The sequence below is a fragment of the Orycteropus afer genome, unplaced genomic scaffold, assembly GCF_000298275.1.
Source record: "Orycteropus afer afer isolate SDZICR_OR568_19922 unplaced genomic scaffold, OryAfe1.0 scaffold00211, whole genome shotgun sequence".
Lineage (NCBI taxonomy): Eukaryota > Metazoa > Chordata > Mammalia > Tubulidentata > Orycteropodidae > Orycteropus > Orycteropus afer.
In genome coordinates, this window is record NW_006921798.1 from 475,372 (window position 1) to 501,743 (window position 26,372).

The window sequence follows — 26,372 nt, forward strand, 5'->3', positions numbered from 1 at the left end:
CGAGGAGTGGCTGGTGGGTTTGAACCGCCAGCCATCTGGTTAGCAGGCAAGTGTCTTAGCCACTATGCTACCAGAGCTCCCTAGTGTTCATTAGTGGCTGTTAATGACCTATATATTTTCAAATGTAACTGAATATGCCCTAAGACTATCTTATTTTTTCAAAACTAAAAAATCAATGGGTAAATATGCTGTAATTTATTTCAGGATCAGCCTGCAATCTTCAGTAAGAGAGTTAAAAAGCCGTTTTATTGAATCAGGTCAAATTGCTGCAAACTTCATCTTATAAAATATTTTATAAGATTTTATAAAATATAGTATTGTATATTGTGCTGTGTTAATAAAATAAGCAAGTTTATGCTGAAAAATTTTAGATGTCAAATCTCTGAGAGAATGTATGTTTTTCAAAATTATCTTCAGAATATCACAAACAAAATATTTGTAGATTACTGAACGAGTTTTAAGTGTCCGGAGTATAGTTGGTGCTACATATACTATAGCTACACATCCAGAATCATGAAATATTTTAACTTTCTCCCTGAAATTTAATATAGCTCAAGCCTCCTGGCTTTATTTTTACAACAAAGATGCACCCTTAATCCCTGGAGGTAATTTGGACAATGAAAAAGATCAAGTTGCACATCCTTTGGCACACAATATACAACTGCACACTAGCCAAATTAAGTTATATGTTCCCACACCTTCAGCAGTTGCAATTTTAGTGTTTGATTTGAAATGGTTGCCACAAAGGGCAGCTTACCTTGCATGGTCATAGAAATATAAATCTATTGTGTGGAACGTCACGTCAAGGGAAATTAATCTTTTCTCTAAGGACCTTGAGGAAGCCAGTCTGATATGGTTTCCCAGATGTAACTGTGGTCTTTTGAGACCCTGATACAATCCAGTCCCCAACCCTTTGCTGTTACTTCCCTCTATCCGCTCACCCCAAATGTTTTTCATTCCCACAGCTGGGTCGTCCCTTACAGGCTTTCTTCTGCCTGCCCAAGCTGATGATGTTTTTCTGGCTCCAGAAAACTTCCGAGATTGTTACAAACAGTGCTTGCAGGGACAAGGAATTGTCCCGATTAAAACAACAACATCCAAACTAGGACAGTCTTGCAAGAATCTGGATGGGTGGCCATGCCACATGAACATTTTGTGACTCTCTCTTCTTTTTTGCTTCCCATCATTCAGCAGGAAAAATCTCATTATTTTGAAAACTCAGGAGCTAAAATAAGGTTTTAGTTCTGGTTTAAGGTCTATTTAATTGTTAGTTTGCTGAGATACCTGAGGGTTTTTTTTTTTTTTTTTCCTATTTCATTATTCTAATGGATCTGATTGCTTTGTTGTTGTATTAGTATGCTTTGCATGTTCTGAGTGATGAGCAGTAACTGAAAAGTAAGAATAATTCAATCTTAAATGTAAGTCTTGAATTAATAAGCCTTTTCTCCTTGTAGTTTAGAAAGTAATTTTTTTAAAGAAGGTTTAATTAGTTCAAATACAATGCAGGAACTACATTTCCTTTTACATTGTTCTCTAGGATATTATTTAATTATCATTGATTACATGATGGGCTTTTGCTTGTAATTCTGATTTACATTGAGTTTAAGCAGACATAAAACTGTTGTTGAGAAATAAAATGGGAAAATGTTGTTTACAGGCTTGTTGGTGTCTTCCGCCAGTATTCTGTCTTTCCAACAGCTGCAGCAAGACATACTATTGGTATTCGCAGTCTTCTAGAATGCTAATCAGAAGGCTGGCAGTTCAAACCCACTAGCCACTCCTCGGAAGGAAGACTGGACAATCTACTTCCGTAGTGATACTGCCTCGTAAACCCAAGGAAGGGTTGCTATTAGTCGGTCCGACTCGACCACACGTAACAACAACAGAAATAAGAGGTGGCCAAATTAATTTTCCAAGTATCTAAATTCACCATCTAGGTCACCATTCAAATACATAATCTTGTTGTGAACTAAACCTTCACTATTAAATATTCTTAGTTCTGACACCTAAAGCTGAGGCCAGAGAGCCAGAGCACAGCTCACAATCCCCAGGTTCGCTCCTGCTGAGAACGTATTACTTAGGCTTTAACTAACCTGTCTTGACTTCATTGCTAAAATTTTAAATCATGATTCTAAATTAACAGAGAGGAAATGGACGTTTAAAAAAATCTTTTATACTAAAAAGAAAGGTCCCTTCTGATAAACTATTTCCAAGCTAGATTCAATCTGTTCATTCTTTCTTTAGTTTATGTCATGGCTGTAATAACTGGCATTGATGTTTGTGGAAACCATTCTATTTTTAGGTCAGAAACCAAACCAAAAAAGATCAAACCCACTGTTGTCAAGTCAGATCCGACTCATAGCGACCCCTCCTTGGGTTTCTGAGACAGTATCTCTACAGAAGTAGATTGCCCAATCTTCCTTCCAAGGAATGGCTGGTGGGTTTGAACCATCAGCTTTCTGGTTAGCAGTCAAATGCCTTAGGCACTACACCACCAGAGCTCCCTTAGGTCAGAAAAGGGGTTGAGTATTTTTTTTTTTTTGGGGGGGGGCTTATCATTGATAGCTCTCATGCATTCGTAATTCATGGCCAATCACCTACTGTTATTAACCCCAAAACTCATCGATTCATAGTGACCCCAAAGAACAGAGTAGAACTGCCCCATGGAATTTCCAAGGCTGTCAATCTTTACGGAAGCAGACTGCCTCATCTTTCTTCTGCAGAGCGGCTGGTATGTTGGAACCACGGACCTTTTGGTTAGCAGCCAAGTGCCTTAACCACTACACCACCAGAGCTCCTTCTGCTATTTTTCAAACCAAACCAAACTCACTGCCATTGAGTTGATTCTGACTGATAGTGACTCCCCATTGGATTTTGAAGGCTGTAAATCTTTATAAAACCAAACCTCCCTATATTTCTTCCATACAGCAGCTGGTGGATTCAAACCTTCAACCTTTTGGTTTGCAAGCAAATGCCTTAACCACTACACCACCCTTCCCAAATAAACCTGCCTGCTGATTGTGACTGAGGTTGAGTAAAGAGTGTTTCTACACAAATTTGAGCATTCCAGGATTTACACAATATACTTTCTGATTCCATAGTGGCACATTTTAGTATAAAATCAGTGTATTAATTTTTCTCCTGAATTATTTCACTTGATTTCCAGTCTCCCACACACACTCCCACTGTTCGTTGGAAAACAAATAAAAGGTCTTTAGTTTGTTTGGAGTCCCTGGGTGGTTTAAAGGGTTAACATACTTAGCTCTTAACCAAGTCTACCCAGAAGTGCCCCAGAAGAAAGGTCAGGTGATCTAGTTGGGAAAATCAGCCATTGAAAATCCTATGGCCTGCAGGTCTACTCTGATCTACATGGGATCATCATGAGTTAACAACTTTTTTTTTTCCTAGTCTGCTTACTTAAATCCGAGTAAATGAAGGCATAAAAATCCATCATTAATAATTTTAAGAGCAAGTAAAAAAGAAAAAGGAAAAAACAAACTAACAAATTGTCCTTATTACCTGTTAAATAGGTACCAGGAAAGCATATTGCAGTTTTTTTTTTTTTGTTGTTGTTGTTAAAAGAAATCTTAGGCCAATGTATTCAAACTCAGTTTCTGTTCATCACAAAACCAGCATCAAATGGGACCAGGTAGCAGCTTTTGAAGGCTAAAACCAAAACAAAACCGAACTCACTGCTGTCAAATTATTTCCAACTCAAAGCATTTCTTCTGGTTAGAAATCAAATGCCTTGTTGTTGTTGTTCAAACCCACCAGCCACTCCTCAGAAGAAAGGTTGGTCAATCTACTTCCATAGAGATACCACCTCAGAAACCCAAGGAGGGGTCATTATAAGTTGGGTCAGAGTCCACGGCACATAACAACAACATCACTATGGAAGTAGATTGCCCAATCTTCCTTCTGAGGAGTGGTTGGTGGGTTTGAACTGCCAGCCTTTTGGTTAGCAGTCAAGTGCCTTAGGCACTACACCACTAACGCTCTGTGAAATGCCTTAGGCAATGGAAACTAAAGATTCCCTATAAGCAAGTTCCTGAATGGCACTTTGGTTAGAATCCATAAATCTTTTCAGCCATTTTTTCATTAGCATGGTCATTACTTCATCGGGGTCCTCTGTGACTACTCTGAGCCATGTGTAGCTCTCTTCCTTTCTCTTGCCTACTATGATACCATTCCCAGGTGTATTAAAGGGGTTAATGTAGAAAATACCCTAAGGACAAACTGCAGAGCACTCATACTTGATTTGGAAATGTCTTGTTCAAAACTCTTTACTGAACAATGATACATTAGGCTGAATATTACTAATAGACTGTTACTAATGGATCACATCCATATTTGCTCATATTCTGTTTTCTTGTTAATGGTATGCCAAGTGAAGCTTTACAGCTAAGTGAAACTGTGCTGGGGGATATTGATTTCAGAACATAAGGCTTATAAACTTATATCACTTGCTTTTTCTGAAACCTACTTTCAATCAAATTATTTAATCTCTTCTTGAATATATTCATACATAAAGACAGTACATTAAAACCATGAATTTCATAAACTTATATAAGAAATTCTGTAATATAGCATTATATTTCAATTATGATAAATTCTTAATATTTTAATTACTATATTTTTAAAATCTTCAAGTACTTATATTCTGAGATTCCATTCTAAATCCAAGTTCACCTTACTCTGACTCACAGCAACTCCATGTGTTACAGAGAATTACTTCTTAGGGTTTTCTTGGCTGTACTCTTAGTGGAAGAAGATCCTCAGCCTTTTTCTTCTGCAGTACCCTTGGGTGGGTTCAAACCACCAATCTTTAGGTTAACAGTCAAGGGCGAACTGTTTGCACCAGCTATGCATTCCAAAATAAGTTTATCTTACTAATAATGTCTTTTTTTTTTTTTTTAATGTATCCTTTATCTGATGTTATCACTTCTAGTTCGAGCTAATTAAAAATAACGAAGCATGACAAAACTTTTTGTTGTAAGTTTGAAGACCTCATGTGTTGCAGAGTAGAACTGGTTCCATACGATTTTCAAGGCTGTGACTTTTGGAAACAGATTGCTAGGGCTTACTACTGAGATTCTCAGGATGGGTTTGAACCACCATATATTTTCAGTATTAAATTATTTGAGCTTCCCTCTTAAAAAAAAAAACTGCATTGTGCTAATTTTACTGTGATCCTATTTGTGGTAATTCAGTTTGTGTGTCAACTTGATTGGACCTGGTTGAGTGGTTGGGCAGCTGGATGTAGTATTCTCCATGTTGTTGTTGTTATGTGCCATTGAGTCGGACCCGACTCATAGCGACCTCTCCTTGGGTTTCGGAGACAGTGTCACTATGGAAGTAGATTGCCCCATCTTCCTTCCGAGGAGTGGCTGGTGGATTTGAACCGCCAGCCTTCTGGTTAGCAGTCAAGTGCCTTAGGCACTATGCTACCAGAGCTCCCTTATATTCTCCATGAGGAGACTGGTAATCAACTCCATGGTGGAATCTACTGGGAGCAGCTGAGTAGCTGTCTTAGGGAATGTGGTCTGCTTCCTGTATATAGGCAGAAGCCTTGGTGAATGGTCTCTAGCTTATGGCACCTTGAAACCTGTAGCCTGCCATGCTCTGCCGACCTTTGGATTTACAATGGACTTGAATTAACGGCCTGCCTTGTGATTTGGTAATATTGGTACTGTGCCTTTTTACTTGTCAACCTTGGCGTGGCAGCTTCAGCAGCCAGCAGCTGTCTGAGTGAAGAAAAGCCTCTAGCTTCAGTGGTCCAGGAGCTGGAGGCAGAGCTGAAGCCCAAGGATGAGGAGCTTTCACCCAGCCCCTAGAGGTTGGCACTTTGAACTTGGACTTAAAGCCTCCGAACTGTTAAGAGAATAAACTCCTGCTTGTTAAGGCCATCCCATTTGTGGTATATCCCTGTCAGAGCAGCACTACATAACCAGAACACCATTTAAGTAATGTGTACGGTGCATATCACTTTATGTAATAACACTAAAATGGAAACCAAACTCACTGCCATAGAGTTGGATCCAACTCATAGTGACTCCTTCTTGGGTTTCTGAGGTAGTATCACTATGGAAGTAGATTGCTCAATCTTTGTTCTGAGGAGTGGCTTATGAGTTTGAACTGCTAGGCTTCTGGTGCTACTCCACTAGAGTTTCTGTAATAACACCACAATCAAATATTTTTCATTTCAATGTTTTCTATTTCCCATCAACTGAAAATGAGAAGATAAGGATACACCTTCCACAATAGTCTGCATAAATAAACTGCTACATTTAGCAAACAACTTACTTTCTGCCATATGCACTACTTTTTATGGAAGGAACAAAGCATTAGTCCATGTCCAGAATCTCTTGAATATTTATTGTTTGAGCTGTGAATGGCACTTGATGTTTTAGGTGGCACATGTTTACTGTTTACTTCCATTGAAAGAACATGTCCTATTTTTGAGGAAGGAAAGAAACTTGTAAGACTCTGTAAGAGATCAAATATTTCTTGCAAAACAATTTGATGAAATAAATGTAAATGAATCAGAAACATGTGAATAGTATTTCAATTAAAATTAATGAGTTTAAATATGAAGGGGATAAAAAGCTTGGGGAAAAAAACATGGTTAGGCAGAAAGTAACATTTGTTTTGTTTTCATCAGTCTTGGATTCTTGAAAAATGGCTTAATACTTGGAATTTGGCCTCATTCTGTTTCTCTTAAAACTAATGATGGAGTTACCGAATCTCCAAACTTACTTTATCTTGCTCCAATCATAATGTGTAAGTCAAACACTGCCACTATGAGATCATTCAAAAGCTTTTAGGATTTGAAGTTAGCAGTTTTTCAATATAATTATTTTAAGAATAACTAGTAAATTGTAATGATGATAAAAGTGTATTTTTACCCATAAAACTACATATACAGTTTTCAGACTCACACATCAAATGTATATTTATTTCCTCATCCTCATTGAAATTCATCAGATCTAAAGGAAAAAAAAACATGTGGAGGTTGAATACATACACACATATATGCACTAGATGGACACTGGGAGCAAAGTAATAGAACAAGAGAAAGAGAGCGAGAAAGAGAGAAAGGGGAAAGGAATAACCAATGCATGCAGTCTGATCATCAATCTTAATTTCATAAATATAGCATTCAAATCACACTACTAATTTGAGAGTCACAGAAATTTGTCCGTTGGTTTTTTTATTCACATCATTTATGTTTTGCTTAAAAGTGACTATGTATCATATTTTTTATATTTGTGTCTTTCGATTAAAGAATGTTTTATTCTGAAATTCAGAAAATAAATCAACCAGAAAAAAAAAAAAAAAGAAACAGCTAGGAAAAAAGTCTTTCTTTCAAAGTGGCTCAAAATATGAGTGATTTTGATGTGTCATGTGACATTTTAGTTTCTCAACTCTTAGTCTCTGAAAACAAAGATATTTTAAATCCTCCAATAACTTACAAGAGGCAAAGAGTGCATAATTAGAGTATATATTACAATGCTGCAGTAGCCTTCTGAGCATACAACATGATGGAGAAATTCATGAACATTTTTTTTTTTTTCTGTATAAATTGCAAATGCAGAACCCTGTTGTTACTAGCTGCTATTGAGTTGGCACTGCACCAACATCATGATGTCTGGGGATCAGACAGTTACAGGCCTTTCTTCTAATCTGTCTTAGTCTGAAAGCTCCAGTGAAAATTTTCAGTATCATAGCAACATGCAACATTCCACCACAAATGGTGGCTTCATGTGTGCTGCATTGGCTGAGAGTCAAACCCAGGTCTCCACCATGGAAGGTGAAAATTCTATCACTGAACCATTAATGCTCTTGCAAGAGCCTGTAGGAGTTTGCTTTTTCATTCCCTGCAATCATAATATTATAATTAACATCTCCCCAGCTACGCAGAACTCTACTACCTGTCGTTACCATGTTTGGAATGAAAGCAGTGTACTTTGCTTTTTTGTGTGGAACAGTTCGTTGCCTCAGTCTGTCCTGAAAGTAGTCCTCCTTGATCTTCACAGGCAGGAATTGTGAGGAGTCTCACTTAAAATACTTGTTTGTTAATGGGCTTGATGTTATTGGGTGCTGTTGAGTCAGTTCCAACTCGTAATGACTCCATGTGACAGAGTAGAACTGCCCTATAGGGTTTTCTAGGCTGCAATCTTTAAGCAAGCAGATGTCCTGGTCTTTCTTCTGTGGAGCTGCTGGGCAGGTTCAAATGGCCAACCTTTCAGTTAGCAGCCAAGTACTTTACTCTTATGCCATAAAAGTTCCTTCATTAAAGGACAGGAGACACTTTTTAGCTTCTAGTATGTCCCTTTACAATGTTGTTTTATTTGACCTTCCTTCACTTTAATTTAGCAGATGAGAAATAGAGTGGCTAGGATCACTGTTATATTTACATCTTAAATCATTAGCAATATAACCATGGAATTGGTTTCTGAGCCTCAAAGTCATGTGGAAAGGGCTCTACTAATCAACACAAATTCTAAATACTAACTCCAAAATTGTGTCAATGAAAATATATGAATAATATCAAACATTTCTTTATCTTTAGCACCATGAATAATCAATATTTATAAGATTCTCAACTAAGTAAACATCTCTATGTAGGATCTATGTAGTATGTTCTTGTTGTTAAGTATAGCTGAGTTGTCTCTGACTCATAAAGACACTATGTACAACAGAATGAAACACACCCGATCCTGCACCATGCTCACAATCTTTGCTATATTTGAGCCCATCATTGCAGGCACTGTGTCAATCCATCTCATTGAGAATCTTCCTCTTTTTCACTAACCCTTTACCAACATGATATCCTTCTCCAGGGAATGTTTCCTTCTGACAACATGACCAATGTATGTGAGATGAAGTCTGACCATTCTTGCTTTCAAGGAGCATTCACCACCACTCATCTGTCACCTTGTTGTACTATGGTGGCTTGTATCTTGCTGTTAGGCTGGAGGCTATGTCACCAGTGTTTCAAATATCAGCAGGGTCACACATGGTGGCCAAATTTCAGCAGTGCTTCCAGACTAAGATAGATTTGAAAGAAGGAGGGGGCCATCCACTTCTCAAAGAATTAGCCAATGAAAACCTTATGAATAGCAGTGAAACACTGTCTGATATATCACTGGAAAATGTGAATAGCCCTGAAACATTGCCCAATATAGTACCAGAAGATGAGTTCCTTAGGTTGGAAGGCACTCAAAATATTACTGGAGAAGAGCTGCCTCCTCAAAGTAGATTTGACTTTAATGACATAGATGGAATAAAATGTCTGGGACTCCATTTGCTGATATGGCATGACTCAAAATGGGAAAAACCAGCTGCAGATATCCATTAATAATTGGAACATAGAACGTACAAAGTATGAATCTAGGAAAATTGGAAGTTGTCAAAAATGAAATGAAATTCATAAATATCAATATCCTAAGCATTAATGAGCAGAAATGGAGTGCTCTTGACTATTTTGAATTAGACAACCATATCATCTACTATGCCAGGAATGACAAATTGAAGAGGAATGACATGGCATTCATCATCACAAGGAATGTTTCAAGATTTATCCTGAAATACAACTCTGTCTGTGATAGGATTATGTCCATATGCCTGCTCTGGTAGCGTAGTGCCTAAGGCATTTGACTCTTAACCAGAGGCTGGTGATTCAAACCCACGAGCCATTCCCTGGAAGGAAGGTTGGGCAATCTACTTCCATAGTGATACTGCCTCAGAAACCCAAGAAGGGGTTGCTATGAGTTGGATCTGACTCCACGGCAGTGGTTGCATTACACTTTAAAAGGAAAATAAGTTAATATTACTATTATTCAAATTTACACACCAACCACCAAAGTCAAAGACAAGGAAATTGAAGATTTTTACCAACTTCTACAGGCTGAAATTGACAAAACATGCAATCAAGATGTGTTGATTATTAGTAGTGATTGGAATGTAAAAGTTGGAAACAAAGAAGAATCATTGGTAGCTGGAAAATGTGGCCTTGGTGATAGAAATGATGCCAGAGATTGCATAATAGATTTTGCAAGACCAATGACTTATTAATTGCAAATACCTTTTTCAACAACATCTATACACATGGACTTCACCTGATGGCATACACAGGAATCAGATTGACTACATCTGCAGAAAGAGGCAATGGAGAAGCTCAGTATCTTCAGCCAAAATAAGGCACAGATCAGGAAGACGTCATTTGAAGAGAGTGAGGGGATAAAATCAGGAAGAGAGTGTGTTAAGGTTGTATCCTTTCACCACACTTATTTAATCTGTATGCTGAACAAATAATCCAAGAAATGGGACTATTTGAAGAAGAGCATGGCATCGGGATTGGAGGAAGGCTCATTAACAGCCTGTGATATGCAGATGACACAACCTTGCTTGCTAAAAGTGAAGATGATTTCAGCACTTACTGATGAAGTTTAAAGACTACAGTCTTCAGTACTGATTACATCTCAACATAAAGAAAAAAAAAAAAAATCCTCACAAGTGGATCCAAAAGCAGCATCATGATGAAATGGAGAAAAGATTGAGCTTGTCAAACATTTCATATTACTTGATTCCACAATCAACACCAATGGAAGCAGCAGGCAAGAAATCAGATGACATCTTGCACTGGGGAGACTTGCTACAAAAGACCCGTTTAATGTGCTGAGGAGCAAAGATGTCTCTTTGAAGACTGTGGTAGTTAAGGTTGTGTGTTAACTTGGCTGGGCGTGGTTGAGTGGCTGGGCACCTGGTTGTGGTTATTCCTCATGATGAGTTGTTGCTGTTGTTGTTAGGTGCTGTCCAGTTGTCTGACTCATAGCGACTCTAAACACAGCAGAATGAAACACCTCCCGGTACCGTGCCAGCTCCATGATCCTTGCTATACTTAAGCCCATCATCAGAGCCACTGTGTCAATCCATCTCGTTGAGGGCCTTGTCCTCTTTTCTCAACCCTCCATCTCCTACTCCAAAGCATGACATCCTTTTCCAGGAAATGGTCCCTTCTGATAATAAGACCAACGTAGGTGAGATGATATATCTGGCTATTCCTGCTTCCAAGGAGCATTCTGGTTGCATTTCCTCCAGGACAGATTTGTTAGTTCTTTTAGCAGTCCATGTTACTTTCAGCATTCTTTGCCAACATCACAGCTCAAAAGAATCAGTTCTTCAGTCTTCCTTATTCATTGTCCACCTCTCACATAATTGAGGCAATTGAAAATATCATGGCATGTGATAGCCACATCTTAGTCCTCAAGGAGACATCTTTTCTCTTCAGATGAGATGAAAGAGGTCCTTTGTAGATGATTTGCCCAGAGCCATGTCATCTGATGTCCTGACTGCTGTTTCCATTGGCATCAATTGTAGAACTAATCAATGTGAAGTCTTTGACATTTCAGTTGTCTCTCCATTTATTGTGATGCTGCTAATAGGTCCAGTTGTGAGGATTTTTGTTTTCTTTATATTGAGGTGTATTCCATACTGCAGACTGTAGTCTTCAATCTTCATCAGTAAGTGCTTCAATTCATCCTTACTTTCACCAAGCCAAGTTGTGTCGTCAGCGTATCACAGATTGTTGATAATTGTTCCTCCATCCTGATGCCACATTCTTCTTCATATAGTCCAGGTTCACAGATTATTTTGCTCAGCATATAGATTGAATAAGTACAGTAAACTTACAACCCTGATGCACTACATTCTTGATTTTAAACCATGTAAAAGATCTCTTTAAAGTGCTGAAGATCAAAGATGTCTCCTTGAAGACTCTGGTAGTTATGGTTGTGTGTCAACTTTGCTGGACTTGGTTGAGTGGCTGGGCAGCTAGTGGTAGTTATTCTTCACGATGAGTTTCTGCTGTTGTTGTTACGTGTCGTCCAGTCATCTCTGACCATAGTGACCCTACACACAGCAGAACAAAACACCTCCCAGTACCATGCCAGCCTTTTTCTGTTCAAAAGACAACCTCCTGGTCTATGTACAGGTTCCTCACGAGTACAATTAAGTGTTCTGGAATTCTCATTCTTCTCAATGTTACCCACAATTTGTTATGATCCACACAATCAAACGTTTTGGCATAGTCATTGAAACACAAGTAAACATCTTTCTGGTATTCTTTATTTTCAGCCAAGATCCATCTGACATCAGCAATGATATCCCTCATTCCACTTCCTCTTCTGAATCCAGCTCGCATTTCTGGAAGTCCTCTTTAAATATACTGCTGCAACAGATTTTGAATTATCTTTAGTAAGATTTTACTTGTGTGTGATATTAATGATATTGTTTGATAATTTCCATATTCTGTGGGATCACCTCTCTTTGGAATGGACACAAATATGGATCTCTTCCAGTCAGTTAGCCAGGTAGCTGTTTTCCAAATCTCTTGGCATAGCTCAGTGAGTGTCTCCAGTGGGGCATCCATTTGTTGAAACATCTCAGTGTGTATTCCATCTATTCCTGGAGCCTTGTTCTTCACCAATTCCTTCAGTGCAGCTTCAACTTCTTCCTTTAGTACCATTGTTCTTGAACATATGCCACCTCCTAAAATGGATGAAGATCGACCAGTTCTTTACAGTAGAGTAACTCTGTGTATTCCTTCCATCTTCTTTTGATGCTTCCTGCATCATTCAATATTTTGCCCATAGAATCTTTCAATATTGCAACTTGAGTCTTAAATTTTTTCCTCAATTCTTTCAGCTTGAGAAATGCTGAGCATGTTCTTCCCTTTTGGTTTTCTAACTCCAGGTTTTTGCACATTTCATCATAGTAATTGACTTTGTCTGCTTGAGTTGCTCTTTGAAATCTTCTGTTCAGCTTTTCTCTTATCATTTCTTCCATTTGCTTTAGCTAGTCTTCACTCAAGGGCAAGTTTCAGAGTCTCTTCTGACATCCATTTTTCATCTTTTTAATGACCTCTTGCTTTCTTCATGGATGATGTTCCTGATCTCATCCCACAATTCTTCTGGTTTTGGTTATTGGTGTTCAGTGCATCAAATCTATTCTTCAGTTTGTCTCTAAATCCAGGAGGGATATATTCAAGGTCATATTATGGTTCTCATGGACTTGTTTTAATTATTTTCGACTTCAAGTTGAACTTGCATATGAGGAGTTGATGGTCTGTTTCACAATCACCACCTGGCTTGGTTTTGGTTGAAGATATTGAGCTTTTCCATTGCCTCTTGCCACAGATGTAGTCACTCCAATTCCTGTGTACTCCATCTAGCGAAGTCCACATGTAGAACCACCATTTGTGTTGTTGAAAATAGCAATTGCAATTAATAAGCCTTTGGTCTTGCAAAATTCTATTATTCAATTTCAAGCATTATTTCTGTCACTAAGGCCAAATTTTCCAAGTACCAGTGATTCTTCTTTGTTTCCAAGTTTTGCATTCCAGTCACCAATGATAATTAACACATCCTGATTGCATGTTCAGTCAATTCCAGACTGCAGAAGTTGATAAAAATCTTCAATTTCTTCATCTTTGGCTTTGGTGGTTGGTGTGTAAATTAGAATAACAGTAGTATTAACTGGTCTTCCTTGTAGGTGTATGGATATTATCTTCTCAGTGACAGCATTGTACTTCAGGACAGATCTTGAAACATCCTCTGTGATGATGAATGCCATCCCATTCCTCTTCAAATTATCATTCCCAGCATAGTAGATCATATGATTGTCTGATTCAAAATGGCCCAAACCAGTCCATTTCAGCTCACTAATGCCTAGGATAACAATCTTTATGAGTTCCATTTCATTTTGAACAATTTCCAATTTTCTTAGATTCATACTTCATACATCCCTGTTCTGATTATGATGAAACTGGCAATCAACTCTATGGTGGGATCTACCATAAGCAGCTGAGTAGCTGCTTAAAGGATTTGATCTGCTTCTTGCATATAACAAGCAGCTTTGGGAATGGTCTCTAGCTCATGGCATGCTTCAACCCTGCATGTAGCTGAGTCATTGTTCAGCAGCCTGCCATGCTCTACTGATTTGGGGACTTTCAGTGGACTGGACTCAATAACCTGCCATGTTGTTTGGTAATATCAGGATTGTGCTATTTTATTTGTTGACCTTGGGCTTATTAGTCTCAACATCCAGTAGCTTCCTAAGTGAAGAAATGCCTCTAGCTTCAGTGGGATGAGAGCAAGAGGTAAAACTGAAGTCCAAGGTTGAAAGGCTTTTACACAGCCCCTAGAGCCTGGCACTTGGAACTTGTACTTCTAGCCTCCAAAAAATTATAAGAATAAACTTCTGTTTGTTAAAGCCATCCTATTTGTGATATCTTCTGTTAGAGTGGCACTGGATAACCACAACAAAGACTAAGGTGCACCTAACCCAAGCCATGGTGTTTTCAATCACCTCACATGCATATGAAAGTTTTATAATTAGTAAGGAAGACCAAAGAAGAGTTGATGCTTTTGAGTTGTGGTGTTGGTGAAGAATACTGAAAGTACCATGGGCTGCCAAAAGAAGTAACAAACCTGTCCTGGGAGAAGTGCAGCCAGAATACTCCTTAAACATGGGAATAGCCAGACTTCATCTCACCTACTTTGGTCATGGTTCCAGAAGGGACCATTAACTGGAGAAAGTTCATGCTTGGTAAAGTACATTGTTAATGAAAAATGGGAAGGCCCTCAACAAGATGGATTGACACAGTGACTGCACCAATGGGCTCAGATACAGCAAGGATTTGGAGGTTGGTGCAGAACTGGGCATTGTTTCATTCTATTGTACATAGGGTGACTGTGAGTCAGAACTGACTCGGCAACACCTAAAAGCAACAACAACAACAAGAAGGAGCATTCCAGCTCGACTTTTTCCAACTTAGATTTGTTTGCTCTTGTGACAGTGCATAGTATCTTCAGTATTCTCCAGCACCACAATTCAGATGCATCAATTTTTCTCCAGTCTTCCTTAGTCATTGTCCAGCTTTCACATGCACAGCACATGAGATGATTGAAAATACTATGTTTTGGGACAGACACACCTCAGTCTTCAGAGTGACATCTTTGCCGTTAAACACTTTAAAGAGGTCTTTTGCAGCAAATTTATGCAGTGCAATAAATCTTCTGCTTTCCTGACTGCTATTTCATAGGCTTTGATTGTGGTTCCAAGGAAAATGAAGTCTCTGACAAATTCGGTCTGTTGTCCATTTATCTTGATGTTGCATATTGGTCCCGTTGTAAGGATTTTTGTTTTTCTATATAAGATTCACTGGTATATTTTCCTTTAGGAGCAACATATTGTATTATAATTATCATTATGCTCTACTACAGTAAATTTTCATAAGTTTTACGTGATACAATCAACTGCTTTCTGTGGTGTTGTTCCACTTTGTCACAGGCCTACCCTTGTAGCAGTGATAAGGAATGTGAAGTTGGGAGATACTGTCACAGTCCTCACCAAGGATCATCAGCCTGCATGGTGTGCCGAAGGAAAAAGAAGCGCTGCCATAGAGATGGCATGTGTTGCCCTGGCACCCGCTGCAATAATGGTAAAGCTCCCTATGTATTGGTGGTCCTCTTTCTTTTCATGATGTTGTTATTTCTAGCTGCCATCAAGTTGGCCTCCAACTCAGCGTTATCCCATGAACAATAAAACAAAATGTTACTTGGTCTAGTGCCTTCCTCCTGATCTCTAAGATTGTGATCCTTAGAGATTTCACTGGTTGGTTCCTGGAAATGGATATCCAGGCCTTTCTTCCTAGTCTATTTTAGTCTGGAAGCTCTGCTGAAACTTGTTCAACATCATAGCAACAGGAAACATTCATCTGACTGTTGTTTGATGTCTTTGGCCGAGATTCTGGCTAGAAATCTAACTCAGGTGTCCTGCTTAGAAAGAGAGAATTCTACCACTGAACATTTCATGTAGGCCTGTAGTGAAAGTTAGGCTAACTTCTTAATCAGACACCTGAATTGTAAGAAGCCTTTCAGGAATCTGGCAGGGGTTAGATTATGGCTTAAATATGTGTAAAATTACCTGGATGACCTCTCAAAGCTTAATTTTCCTGGCCTTTGATCACATTTTGAATTTGTAATCCTAGTGGCTCAATGGTTAAACACTTCACTGCTAACTAAAAGGTTGTCAGAACCCACCAGCTACTCCACAGGAGAAAAGAACTTATGATCTGCTCCCATAAAATTACAGCATAAGAAATCCTCTGGAGCAGTTCTACTCTGTCCTATGGGGTCACTATGAATGCCTTACACAAGAGGTAGATGAAAGAAGACCTCACATCATTAGAGATATTTACAGTGTAGGTAAGATTGTTTTGTTAATTAAAAAGAACAACCTGAATCCTGAGGATAAATCTTGTTTAAAAACAAGAATTAAAAGAGCAATTGTAATCAAGTTGATTCTGACTCATGGTGACTCCATATGTATTAGAGTATAACTGTATTCCAAAATTGGTTTTTTTTTTTTTTTTTAATTTATTTTCAGTTTTCACTATAGCACTATCCCAAGCATATAAAAAGACCATGAGGGCAGCTTTTTCTTCTTCATCCTACCTCCTCTAACTTCATGAGTGGAACAAAATCACCATCAGCATCCCAATGTTGTTTCTTTTGAAAAGGAAGTCAGACATGCCACCACTCTCCAACTTTTTACCAATTCTGACACCAACTGTACCTCCCATGGTACTCTACTTTGCTGCTATGTTCAATAATTTGTTGCAGTGGGTGCACAGATCTCTCAGACAATACTCACAATTATGGGGTTTATTAGGTAAGCAACAGGTTACAATTCAGGTTCAGGAATGCTCAGGATACATTTATTGAATCAGACCAGTCTTCCACTGTCATACTCTTAGGCATACCTCTCTTTGACCCTTGATCTCTCAGTCTGGTTTCTGCCCTGTTCTGGTAAGTGTTACAAAGATTTTTTAGTTTTGTTGATAGGTGCACACCAATCACTCCAGCAGCACACCTCCTTCCCAAAGGCACTTGGTTTTTTCAACCCATGGGCCAGCAAGCCTGCCATTCTGTCTTGTGCCAGTCTCTTGGTTCTTCTGTTGGTTCTCTCTGCCATCTGTCTGCCTATGAGGTCCAGTACTGGGATCTCCATCACAGTGATCTTAGGTCCAAGGATGCACTTCACTCCCAGCTCTTCATTGTCAGGAGAGTGGTGACACCCCCATTTTCCTCCTCTGTGATGGCTCATTTTAAGGCTGGTGAGATGGTAAAACTGACCAATCCTTACATTAGGATTCCATACACATTATTTGCACAGTCCCATCCCCACAAGTGTGCCATACATTTTATTTACATTATTAGCAAGCTATCCAATTCCCTTGGTGGGGATAATTCCACCCAGTCATCTGGTAAGAGTCACAAAGACCATTGCCAGAAAAGCCATACCAAGTAATTCACTGCAGCACAAAACACTTCACATGAATTCATGATAATCCAATGAAAATGGTTCTCATTTTATTCCTCTTTTTGCCAAACTCACCTGGTCTTGGCAGAAGCAAGATTCAAATTAAGGAAATCTAGCTTCAGAGTAAGACTATGCTGCATGCAATCTCAATAAATAAGTAAATAAATGAATAAAAAAGTGAATGGATGAATGAATGAATAAATACATAAGTTGCTTCATACCTCACATCAGGGGAATATTTGGATAAGCACTACATTTTATAGAATTGAATTAATCTAACTTCTTATATGACAACTTCTAGGCATTTGCATCCCGGTTACTGAGAGCATCTTAACTCCACATATCCCAGCTTTGGATGGTACTCGACACAGAGATCGAAACCATGGCCATTACTCAAACCATGACTTGGGATGGCAGAATCTAGGAAGACCGCATTCTAAGATGTCACACATAAAAGGTAAGGAATGCAGCCAGAATGGAAGTGAGAATGGCCAGATTTCTCTCACCTACTTTGGTCATGTTATCTGAAGAGACCCTTCCTTAGAGAAGGATATCATGCTTGGTAAAGTCAGTGAAAAAGGGAAGACCCTCAATAAGCTGGATTGACAAAGTGGCTGAAATGATGGGCTCAAACATAGAAAGGATTGTGAGGATGGCACAGGACCAGTGTTTGCTTCTGTTGTACTAGGGTTGCTATGAGTCCAGGCTGACTTGACAGCACCTAACAATAACAGCTTCTGTAGCTTTAAGGGTATTTTTTCCTTTCTCTTGTTGTTTAAGGAATAAAAAAATAATAAACTCCATTGATTTTAGGAAAAAAATCACAAAGAAGGTATTTTAATGGCAAGATTTTAAATGAATTTATTAATTTCCATTTTTGAAGATGCTAGAGGTTTTTTAAGGAGCTCCATTTGCACATTGGTTAAGACATTTGGCGGCTAACCAAAATGTCTTTACCAAAACATTTGGTTCTAACCCACCAGCTGCTCCATGGGAGAAGAATGAGGCAATCTGCTTCTGTACAGATAGATAGCCTTGGAAACCCTATAGGGTCGCTATGACTTAGAGGGTCACTATGAGTCAGAATCAACTTAATGGCAGTGGGTTTAGTTCGGTTTAGAGGTTTCTTAGAGGTTTTAAATTGCTAGAAAAGTATATTTCAGGAGAATTGTGGTACTCTGATCAACAGTACAATTTTATTAAATGGAATTGAGAAGAAATATTCATATAAGTATTGTTGTCATATATCAAATGATAAGCATTCTGAAAAATAAATGTGAAAGTGCTGCCATATGGTTAGATCACTTTCATTTTGAGTCTTTTTCTCATCTTTGATGATTCAGAAACTTTATTTTACTAAACAAACAGAGCATATAAACTACCAAATAATCGATTTCTGGTGGGATTACATTTTGACTATAAAATTCCCTTCCTGGTATCAAAATATTTCAGGAACCTAATCAGTAATAGTAAAATTTAAAAAAAACATGAAATTATTTTATCTTATGGAGTGGGATATTTTTTAAAGGAAGTTCTTTCCACCTGTATTCTGTGGAGTATTTCTCTTTAAAGATGTTCTGTGAACTAAAATATTCCTGTGTCAAATGAGTTTTGCAACAATGTTTACCTCCATTTTTAGAAATTTACAATAAACATTGGTATATTGAAGGCTCTGAGGAGTCCAACAATGAAAAAAATGATTAACTTTTTTTAACACTGTATTTCTCCACTTTATGTGACCAAAGAACTATTTTCCCACATTTTCCTGTCCTATAGAGCTAGTATCCCATATAGTATCTGACATATTAATCTGTCCTGGACTACTAATAATCACATTAGTAGTGATAAAGAGAGATTGACAAATAATTCCTCTTCTATTATCTCTTATCTACACTCCCTGAAGTTCTAAGTCTTTTTCCCATATCTCTTATTTCAGTGCCACCAAATTCACATATATTTATTACTGCATTAGTATATTTCTTTATTCCAACAGATACCTATGTCACAGCACATTTCCAAATTTACTAATTACTTTTTATTTAATTATACTTGTCATTTTCTAATAGCAAATAGAAAGGAATCCCATGCTGGATGGCTAGGGAGTTGTGTCCACATCACACAGTTATATCTGGGTTGGCAGATAACATTTCTGACCAACCAAATCAAACCAAACTTACTGCCTTGAGTCGATTCAACTCATAGTGGCCCCTCCTTGGGTTTCTGAGGCAGTATCTCTATGGAAGTTGCTTTCCTAGTCTTCCTTCTGACGAGGAGCTGGTGAGTTTGAACTGCCAGCTTTCTGGTTAGCAGTCAAATGCCTTAGACACTACATCACCTGAGCTCCCCTTTCCCCCGCCAAAGAACACAAAACACAAACGCACTGCCCTTCAGTAGGACCCGACTCATAGTGATCTCTCCTTGGGTTTCCGAGGCAATATCACTATGGAAGTAGATTGTCCCATCTTCCTTGTGAGGAGTGGCTGGTGGATTTGAACCACCACCCTTCTGGTTAGCAGTCAAATGATGTAGGCACTACACTACCAGAGCGCCTACCTGAGATTCCAGGAGCTAGTAAACTATGGTCCATGAAACTAATCTGTTCTACTACTTTTTTTTTTTTTTTCCTGTAAAGAATGTTTTATTGCAACACAAACCAGCTTGCTTGAATCAATTCTGACTAATGGCAACCCTTAGAGTAGAACTGTGATCCATAAGGTTTTCATGGGTGATTTTTCAGATGTTGATAGCCAAAGCTTTTCTTCTGAGGTACCTCTGAGTGGACTCTGACTCCCAACCTTTTTAGCAGCTGAGCTAGTTAACAGTTTCTACCACCTAGGGACTCCTTGAGGAGCTCTGGTAGCGTAGTGCCTAAAGCACTTGACTGCTAACCAGAAGGACGTTCAAACCCACCAGCCACTCCTCGGAAGGAAGGTTGGGCAATCTACTTCCGTAGTGATACTGCCTCGGAAACCCAAGGAGGGGTCGCTATGAGTTGGGTCTGACTCAAGGGCACATAACAACAACAACAACAGGGACTCCTTGTGGTACCTATACACCCCCATTCATTAACACCTTGTCTATGGCTGCTTTTGAAATAAAAATGCAGAGTTGAGAAGTTACAACAGAGCTCCTATGGCCTAGAAAGTCTATAATATTTGCTCTATGGCCCCTTACAGAAAAAGTTTGCCAATTCCTGCTTTCAATGGCTTACAGACCAATCCAACCATGTGTGGGTATTAGTTGCTGGCTTAAACCTTAAACTTTTTTTTTTTTTTTTTTCCCTTACTTAAATACTGGGATTTGTGACTTCATACGTTTTTGTGTAATGGGTCTGCTGATTCTGGGTCTGCTGGTCCTCTGATCATTTGTCCTCTCTCTGCCATATTGCAACCCTCTGCAGACTGTATTTCCCAAACTCCCTTTCAGATGACTATTGACTAGGTGTGATCCTAGTGGGAGATTTAAAGGTAGAAAGGAGGAATAAACTAGTATATTCCTCTACTTCTGTTTCCTCAAGTAGAGTTTCTGGAAGCAACTGTGTCTCCTCATGGATTTAACTTCTGCCAGATAGGCCTGTTATGATTTCAGTCTTGGCTAATAATCTAATTCTTGGATTCTAACATCACCAGATTCCAGTAGATGATAGTGGCTTGATTGACACCATTCTGTGAGTTTCCTCACCATGCTCTGGTCCTGCTCTTCTATAATTCTCTGTGTGATCAAATCTCTGCATTAAATATCATCTGTTTTAAATATTCATGGAGCTCTGGTGGTACAGTGCCTAAGGCATTTGATTGCTAATCAGAAGGTTGGCAGTTCAAACCCACCAGCCACTCCACAGAAGGAAGACTAGGCAACCTGCTTCTGTAAAGATGTAACACTTCAGAAGCCAAAACAGGGACACTGTGAGTCAGAATCGACTGGATGGCAGTGAGTTTGATTTTTTTGGTTTGTTCTGAATATTCAGAGTTTCTGTTTTCCTTGTTGGACTCTAATTGATACATGGTCTTAGGACTCCCTGAGAATTTCAACCTTCTCCTTGAATCAGAGCTTTTTTTTTAGACCTCCCAAAAGAGTAGCAAGTTAATTAATTTGAAAACACTTTTTTTTTTTTTCACTCTTCTAGTAGAAAAGAAAATAATGATAAGGAAAATATATAAAAGACACACTATGACCAAGTAAAAACAAGATGTATTAGTCATTAAATTTGATATTCATACCCCAAATAGTGGAAATAAATAATAATAAATTTAAGAGATTAGAAGAAGTTCAAGTTGGTATGCATCTAAAACTTTTCCATTGTAAGTGGTAAAATCATGGAAGGTATTGTATATAAAATTATTTTATGTGATTCTGATTGCGAAACAAAATTCTTTATAAAGTGTCGGGATCATACCTCTTCTTCACCATCTTTCTAGGGCATGAAGGAGACCCATGTCTGCGATCAACAGACTGCATTGAAGGGTTTTGCTGTGCTCGTCACTTCTGGACCAAAATCTGCAAACCAGTTCTCCATCAGGGGGAAGTCTGTACCAAACAGCGCAAGAAAGGCTCCCACGGGCTGGAAATTTTCCAGCGGTGTGACTGTGCAAAAGGTCTTTCTTGCAAAGTATGGAAAGATGCCACCTACTCCTCCAAAGCCAGACTCCACGTGTGTCAGAAAATCTGATCACCAATGGGGAAAGCCACAACTAGCTGACTGTGAATTTGTGTATTTAATGCATTATAGCATGGTGGAAAATAAGGACTGGAATTCATAAGAATGGCTAGAATGAGGTGTTTGATAAGAATACAGGTCCCATAAAGGAAAAGAGAACTGAGTGGTTGAGAATGCAGTGCTACCAGAGTGTTTCCATTATGCAACATATTTATGTAAATAATGTACACATTTGTGGAAATGCTATTTTTTTTTAAAGAACAGTGGAAATTACTGACGAAGATCCTGTGACTTTCCAATAGTTTAGGTTGTGCTGGAGGATAGATTTCCTTCAGGTTGCTGATTGCCTATAAAAATAACCTGAAAGCCATATTTCTAGTCAAAGTTATAGTTTCAATGACATATTCTTCACCCAGCATACCTTGACATATAATAAACTTGAAAACAAGAAAATAGTTGTCTAACAGGAAATAACAGCAAGGAGCAGAGTTAACTGGCAACAATGAATCACAGTTTAATTTAGAACACAATTTCTACTGTGACTAAAGGCCTTGGTAGATGAAAAAATGCAGCCTATATTTTCCAAATTATTTCAAAATAATGGGAAATCTTAGATATATATATAAGTGTTTCTTCCATGTATATGTGCATACACACACACACACACACATATATGTACATATACCTGAAAAAAACACTTTTTTTTTTTTTGCCTCAGACTGCATATTTATGTTTCTGGAAAATTTATTTTCACCTGTAGTTAATAAGAACTGGAATAATAAAACAAAAAAGTCCACTCAGATTCCGAAGATCGACATTGCATCTCTCTTGATTTTATGCAATTCTTATCCTAAATATGTTTTATATACCAAACTAAACCCATCAATTGTGATAGCAAAGCATATATATGCACAGAGCAGAATTTTCACAGATTGACAAAAATGTCAAGATCTCCAAAATACATTGGAAACAAACAGCTAATGGAGAGTTTATTATTTTTTCTAAGCTTTGCATTCCCTACATTTTGATAGAATTAGCCTGGCAAATACATTTATTCTTTACATATTCTGCAGTATAGTAGGGTAAAACTGATAATAAAGACTTGAGCTATATCTGTCTTGCACTGAAACACAGCAAGGAAGTGAAGAAAATTTTGTCATGTAACCAGGTTTGACAACAAATTGATCTTTAGGGCTGAAGCATAAGCTGGCTCTTTGAAGCCAGAAGCTGCACAGTCTAGATGGAAGTTTTTTTTTTTTTTTTTTTAATAGGATTTGTTATCACAATATTTACTATGCAGATTAGTTCAGTGTGAGGTTGCTTGCCTTTATTATCCTCAAAATATTTATTTTGCATTTTTTGTGGTCCTAAAATAATCTTGAAAAGGAAGGAGTCTCATAAAAAGGACTCCTAGGTAGTGTAGTAAGATTCCATTGTGTATCATATGCTTCTCCTTTTCTGCACCACCTTTCAAAGCAACAACTGTTTTTTTGCCAAAAGTTTTTGTCTTCTAAATCTGTTGAGCTTAAAAAACATAAATGGAATAACTTTTAACATCTACATATCTTTCTTGGAAAGAAGATGGGACAATCTACTTCCGTAGTGATACTGCCTCGGAAACCCAAGGAGGGGTTGCTATGAGTTGGGTCCAACTAGATGGCACATAACGATGACAACAACATATCTTTAATTTGTAGAAACACAGGTTCTAAATTCCTTAAAACAATTTTGCTACTTTTTTAAAAAAACTGTATTCAGTTCTAAATATCATGTCTAAAGCATAAGTGACAACAAAATTCTCTTACAGTTATTACTTTTGACTTAAAAAACAAAACAGACCACAAGTCACTCTTTAATTTTCTTTTACTTAAGCTCTATCTGCTGTCTCACGTTCAAGTTCTCCCAGTAGAAATTGAACATGACCCTGAATATCTATTAGCAATTTCAGCTTACCACACACATTTACTAGGACCATTAAAATTGATGTTTCCCCCACATGTCTGCTAAAAAAATAATTATATGCTAATCTATCTCAAAGCTAAAATTTACGCAAACATGAGTCTGTAAGTTTAGAGACACAAAAATGAAGCATTTCAATCAAACATTTCTTATACCACTATTACATTTACAATCTGCTTCCTGCATTATTTTCCTATGTTCACTCTTTCAAAAAAAATATTATTTGAAGTAATTTATTTACAGGAAATGTTAATGAGATGTATTTTCTTATAGAGATATTTCTTACAGAAAGCTTTGTAGCAGAATATATTTGCAGTTATTAACTTTGTAATTTAGGGGGAATGTATAATAAGATAAAATATATTAAATCTTTCTCTTTCAAAAATTGAATCCAATTTTTCTTGTGTTTCGCAAATGTGAAGAACTTTCATAGCATCACAGGTTCTCACAGTTTAACTGGACTTACTTGATCAAACTTCACAGCCTGAATGGGAATTCTTTGACTATAAAACTAAGAGATGACCCAAGGCAGTTTACTATTACTGAAGGCAGCTTATTTCATGGCAAGACAGCTGTTAATTGTTAGAAAGTATTTTTTTTTTTAATTAAACAAAACTATTGCAGATTGTGATTTCCACTCATTTACCCTTACTTTGCATTCTGGAACATCTAAGGACAAGGGCTCTACATCAATTTCTTCAAAATACTAGAAGATGCACTAACCCTCCCCATAGTCTTCTGTCCAGTCTAAAATTTCCCAAAGTAGAGAAGCCAGCATGCTTAGGATACTGATACATTTCCCTATGGCATAAAAAATCAGCAGAATGTCTTTATGTATGAAGATAAAACAAGTTACTTTTTTCTGAGCATCTCAACTCTGCTTCCTGGGAAGGGAATCTTTGCTCCACCCCTTCAACCCAGATACATCAGGAGTGTTTGTCAAGCAGTACTCATCAATTATGAGAAAGGTGATGTTTTTAAAAGCCCATGTTATATTAGAAATATGAACATGCTGGAAATGTGAAACACAAACACTCTGTGATATCACTCTGTGATAGATTAAGTGCCTGTATGTATGAAAGCTTATGGAAACAGTTCCATAACTAAAAGTCACAATTGGAGATATTTCAAGCATTGCTGAAATAATTCCCACATCACTTAAAGGAGTCTCTAAAGTGTATTTTTAAATAGTTATGAATTTCCTCAAATTAAGACCATTTATACACCCTGGTTAAAGTGTATCTTTAGGCTATAAAAGTCATATGGGGGTAATTTTTGTTTTCCACAGATCTCAGTGAGATGTTCTAAGAAATGACAAATCATCCTGATTTCCCATTTTAGCCACGACTACCCACCAGCCACTCCTCGGAAGGAAGGTTGGGCAATCCTACTTCCGTAGTGATACTGCCTCGGAAACCCAAGGAGGGGTCGCTATGAGTCGGGGCTGACTCGATGGCACATAACAACAACAACAACAAATATATATATATATATATATATATATATACACACATGTATGTATATATTCTTTCTGTAGAGTAAGGGTTTGAGGCAGGAACCAATCAACCACACTCTTTTTCTCACCCAAATTCAGACCATTTGAGGAATAAATTTAAAAAGAAGAACAGATGGCAGATTAGGCTTATTGCTGATAGAGTTAATACTGGAGTTATTGTTAGCTTTTGTTGAATTGGTCCCAATCATGATGACCCCATGCACCATGAATGGGTTCTTGGTCTTGTGCCATACTCATGACCTGCTGCAGATTGGACCATATGATTCACAGGGTTTTCTGTGGCTGATTTTCAGAAGTAGATCACTGGGCCTTTCTTCCCAGTCTGTCTTAGTCTGGAAACTCTGCTGAAACCTGTTCAGCATCATAGCAGCATGCAAGCCTCTACTGACGGGTGGATTGTAGCTGTGAATGAGGTGCCTTGGCTCGAAATCTGACCAGGTCTCCCACACATGGCTCATAGTCATGGGTGAGTAGACATCCTAACTCTAAGGATCAGAAATTGACAGATTCTGCACCTTTTTACAAGCAGCCCCATACAACCTCAATTCTTCCTTTGGGGGAACTGCCTCCACAGAAATTACAACATAGAAGGACAGAAAAGAAAGACACATTTCATTCAGGCAATTAGCTCCAAAGGAGAAGGGGTAAGAAAAAGACTGAGCTAATTATTTTTCATTCACGAATCTCACTTGAAATTCTCCAAAACTGGATAATTCATATCACATGAGAAAGTAGAGTGAGGCTCTATTTATTTATTTATTCCACTCCATATAAATGTAAATGTAAGGACTGAGAAAGGATAATTCTCCTATATCATTCCCCAGATCTTTATATTCTTAACCCATTGTACAT

At 38.0% G+C, this 26,372-nt stretch overlaps 1 protein-coding gene across 1 annotated transcript in view; it reads left to right on the forward strand.

Annotated features, from left to right (window-relative positions):
* DKK2 (dickkopf WNT signaling pathway inhibitor 2) overlaps positions 1–22,057 on the forward strand; it is a 143,692-nt gene extending 121,635 nt beyond the window's left edge. Inside the window, exons 2-4 of the mRNA XM_007948287.2 lie at positions 15,355–15,505; positions 17,690–17,845; positions 21,807–22,057. Coding sequence (XP_007946478.1) covers positions 15,355–15,505; positions 17,690–17,845; positions 21,807–22,057 — 558 coding nt within the window. The remainder of the gene's footprint in view (positions 1–15,354; positions 15,506–17,689; positions 17,846–21,806) is intronic.
* Positions 22,058–26,372: the final 4,315 nt, after the last annotated feature.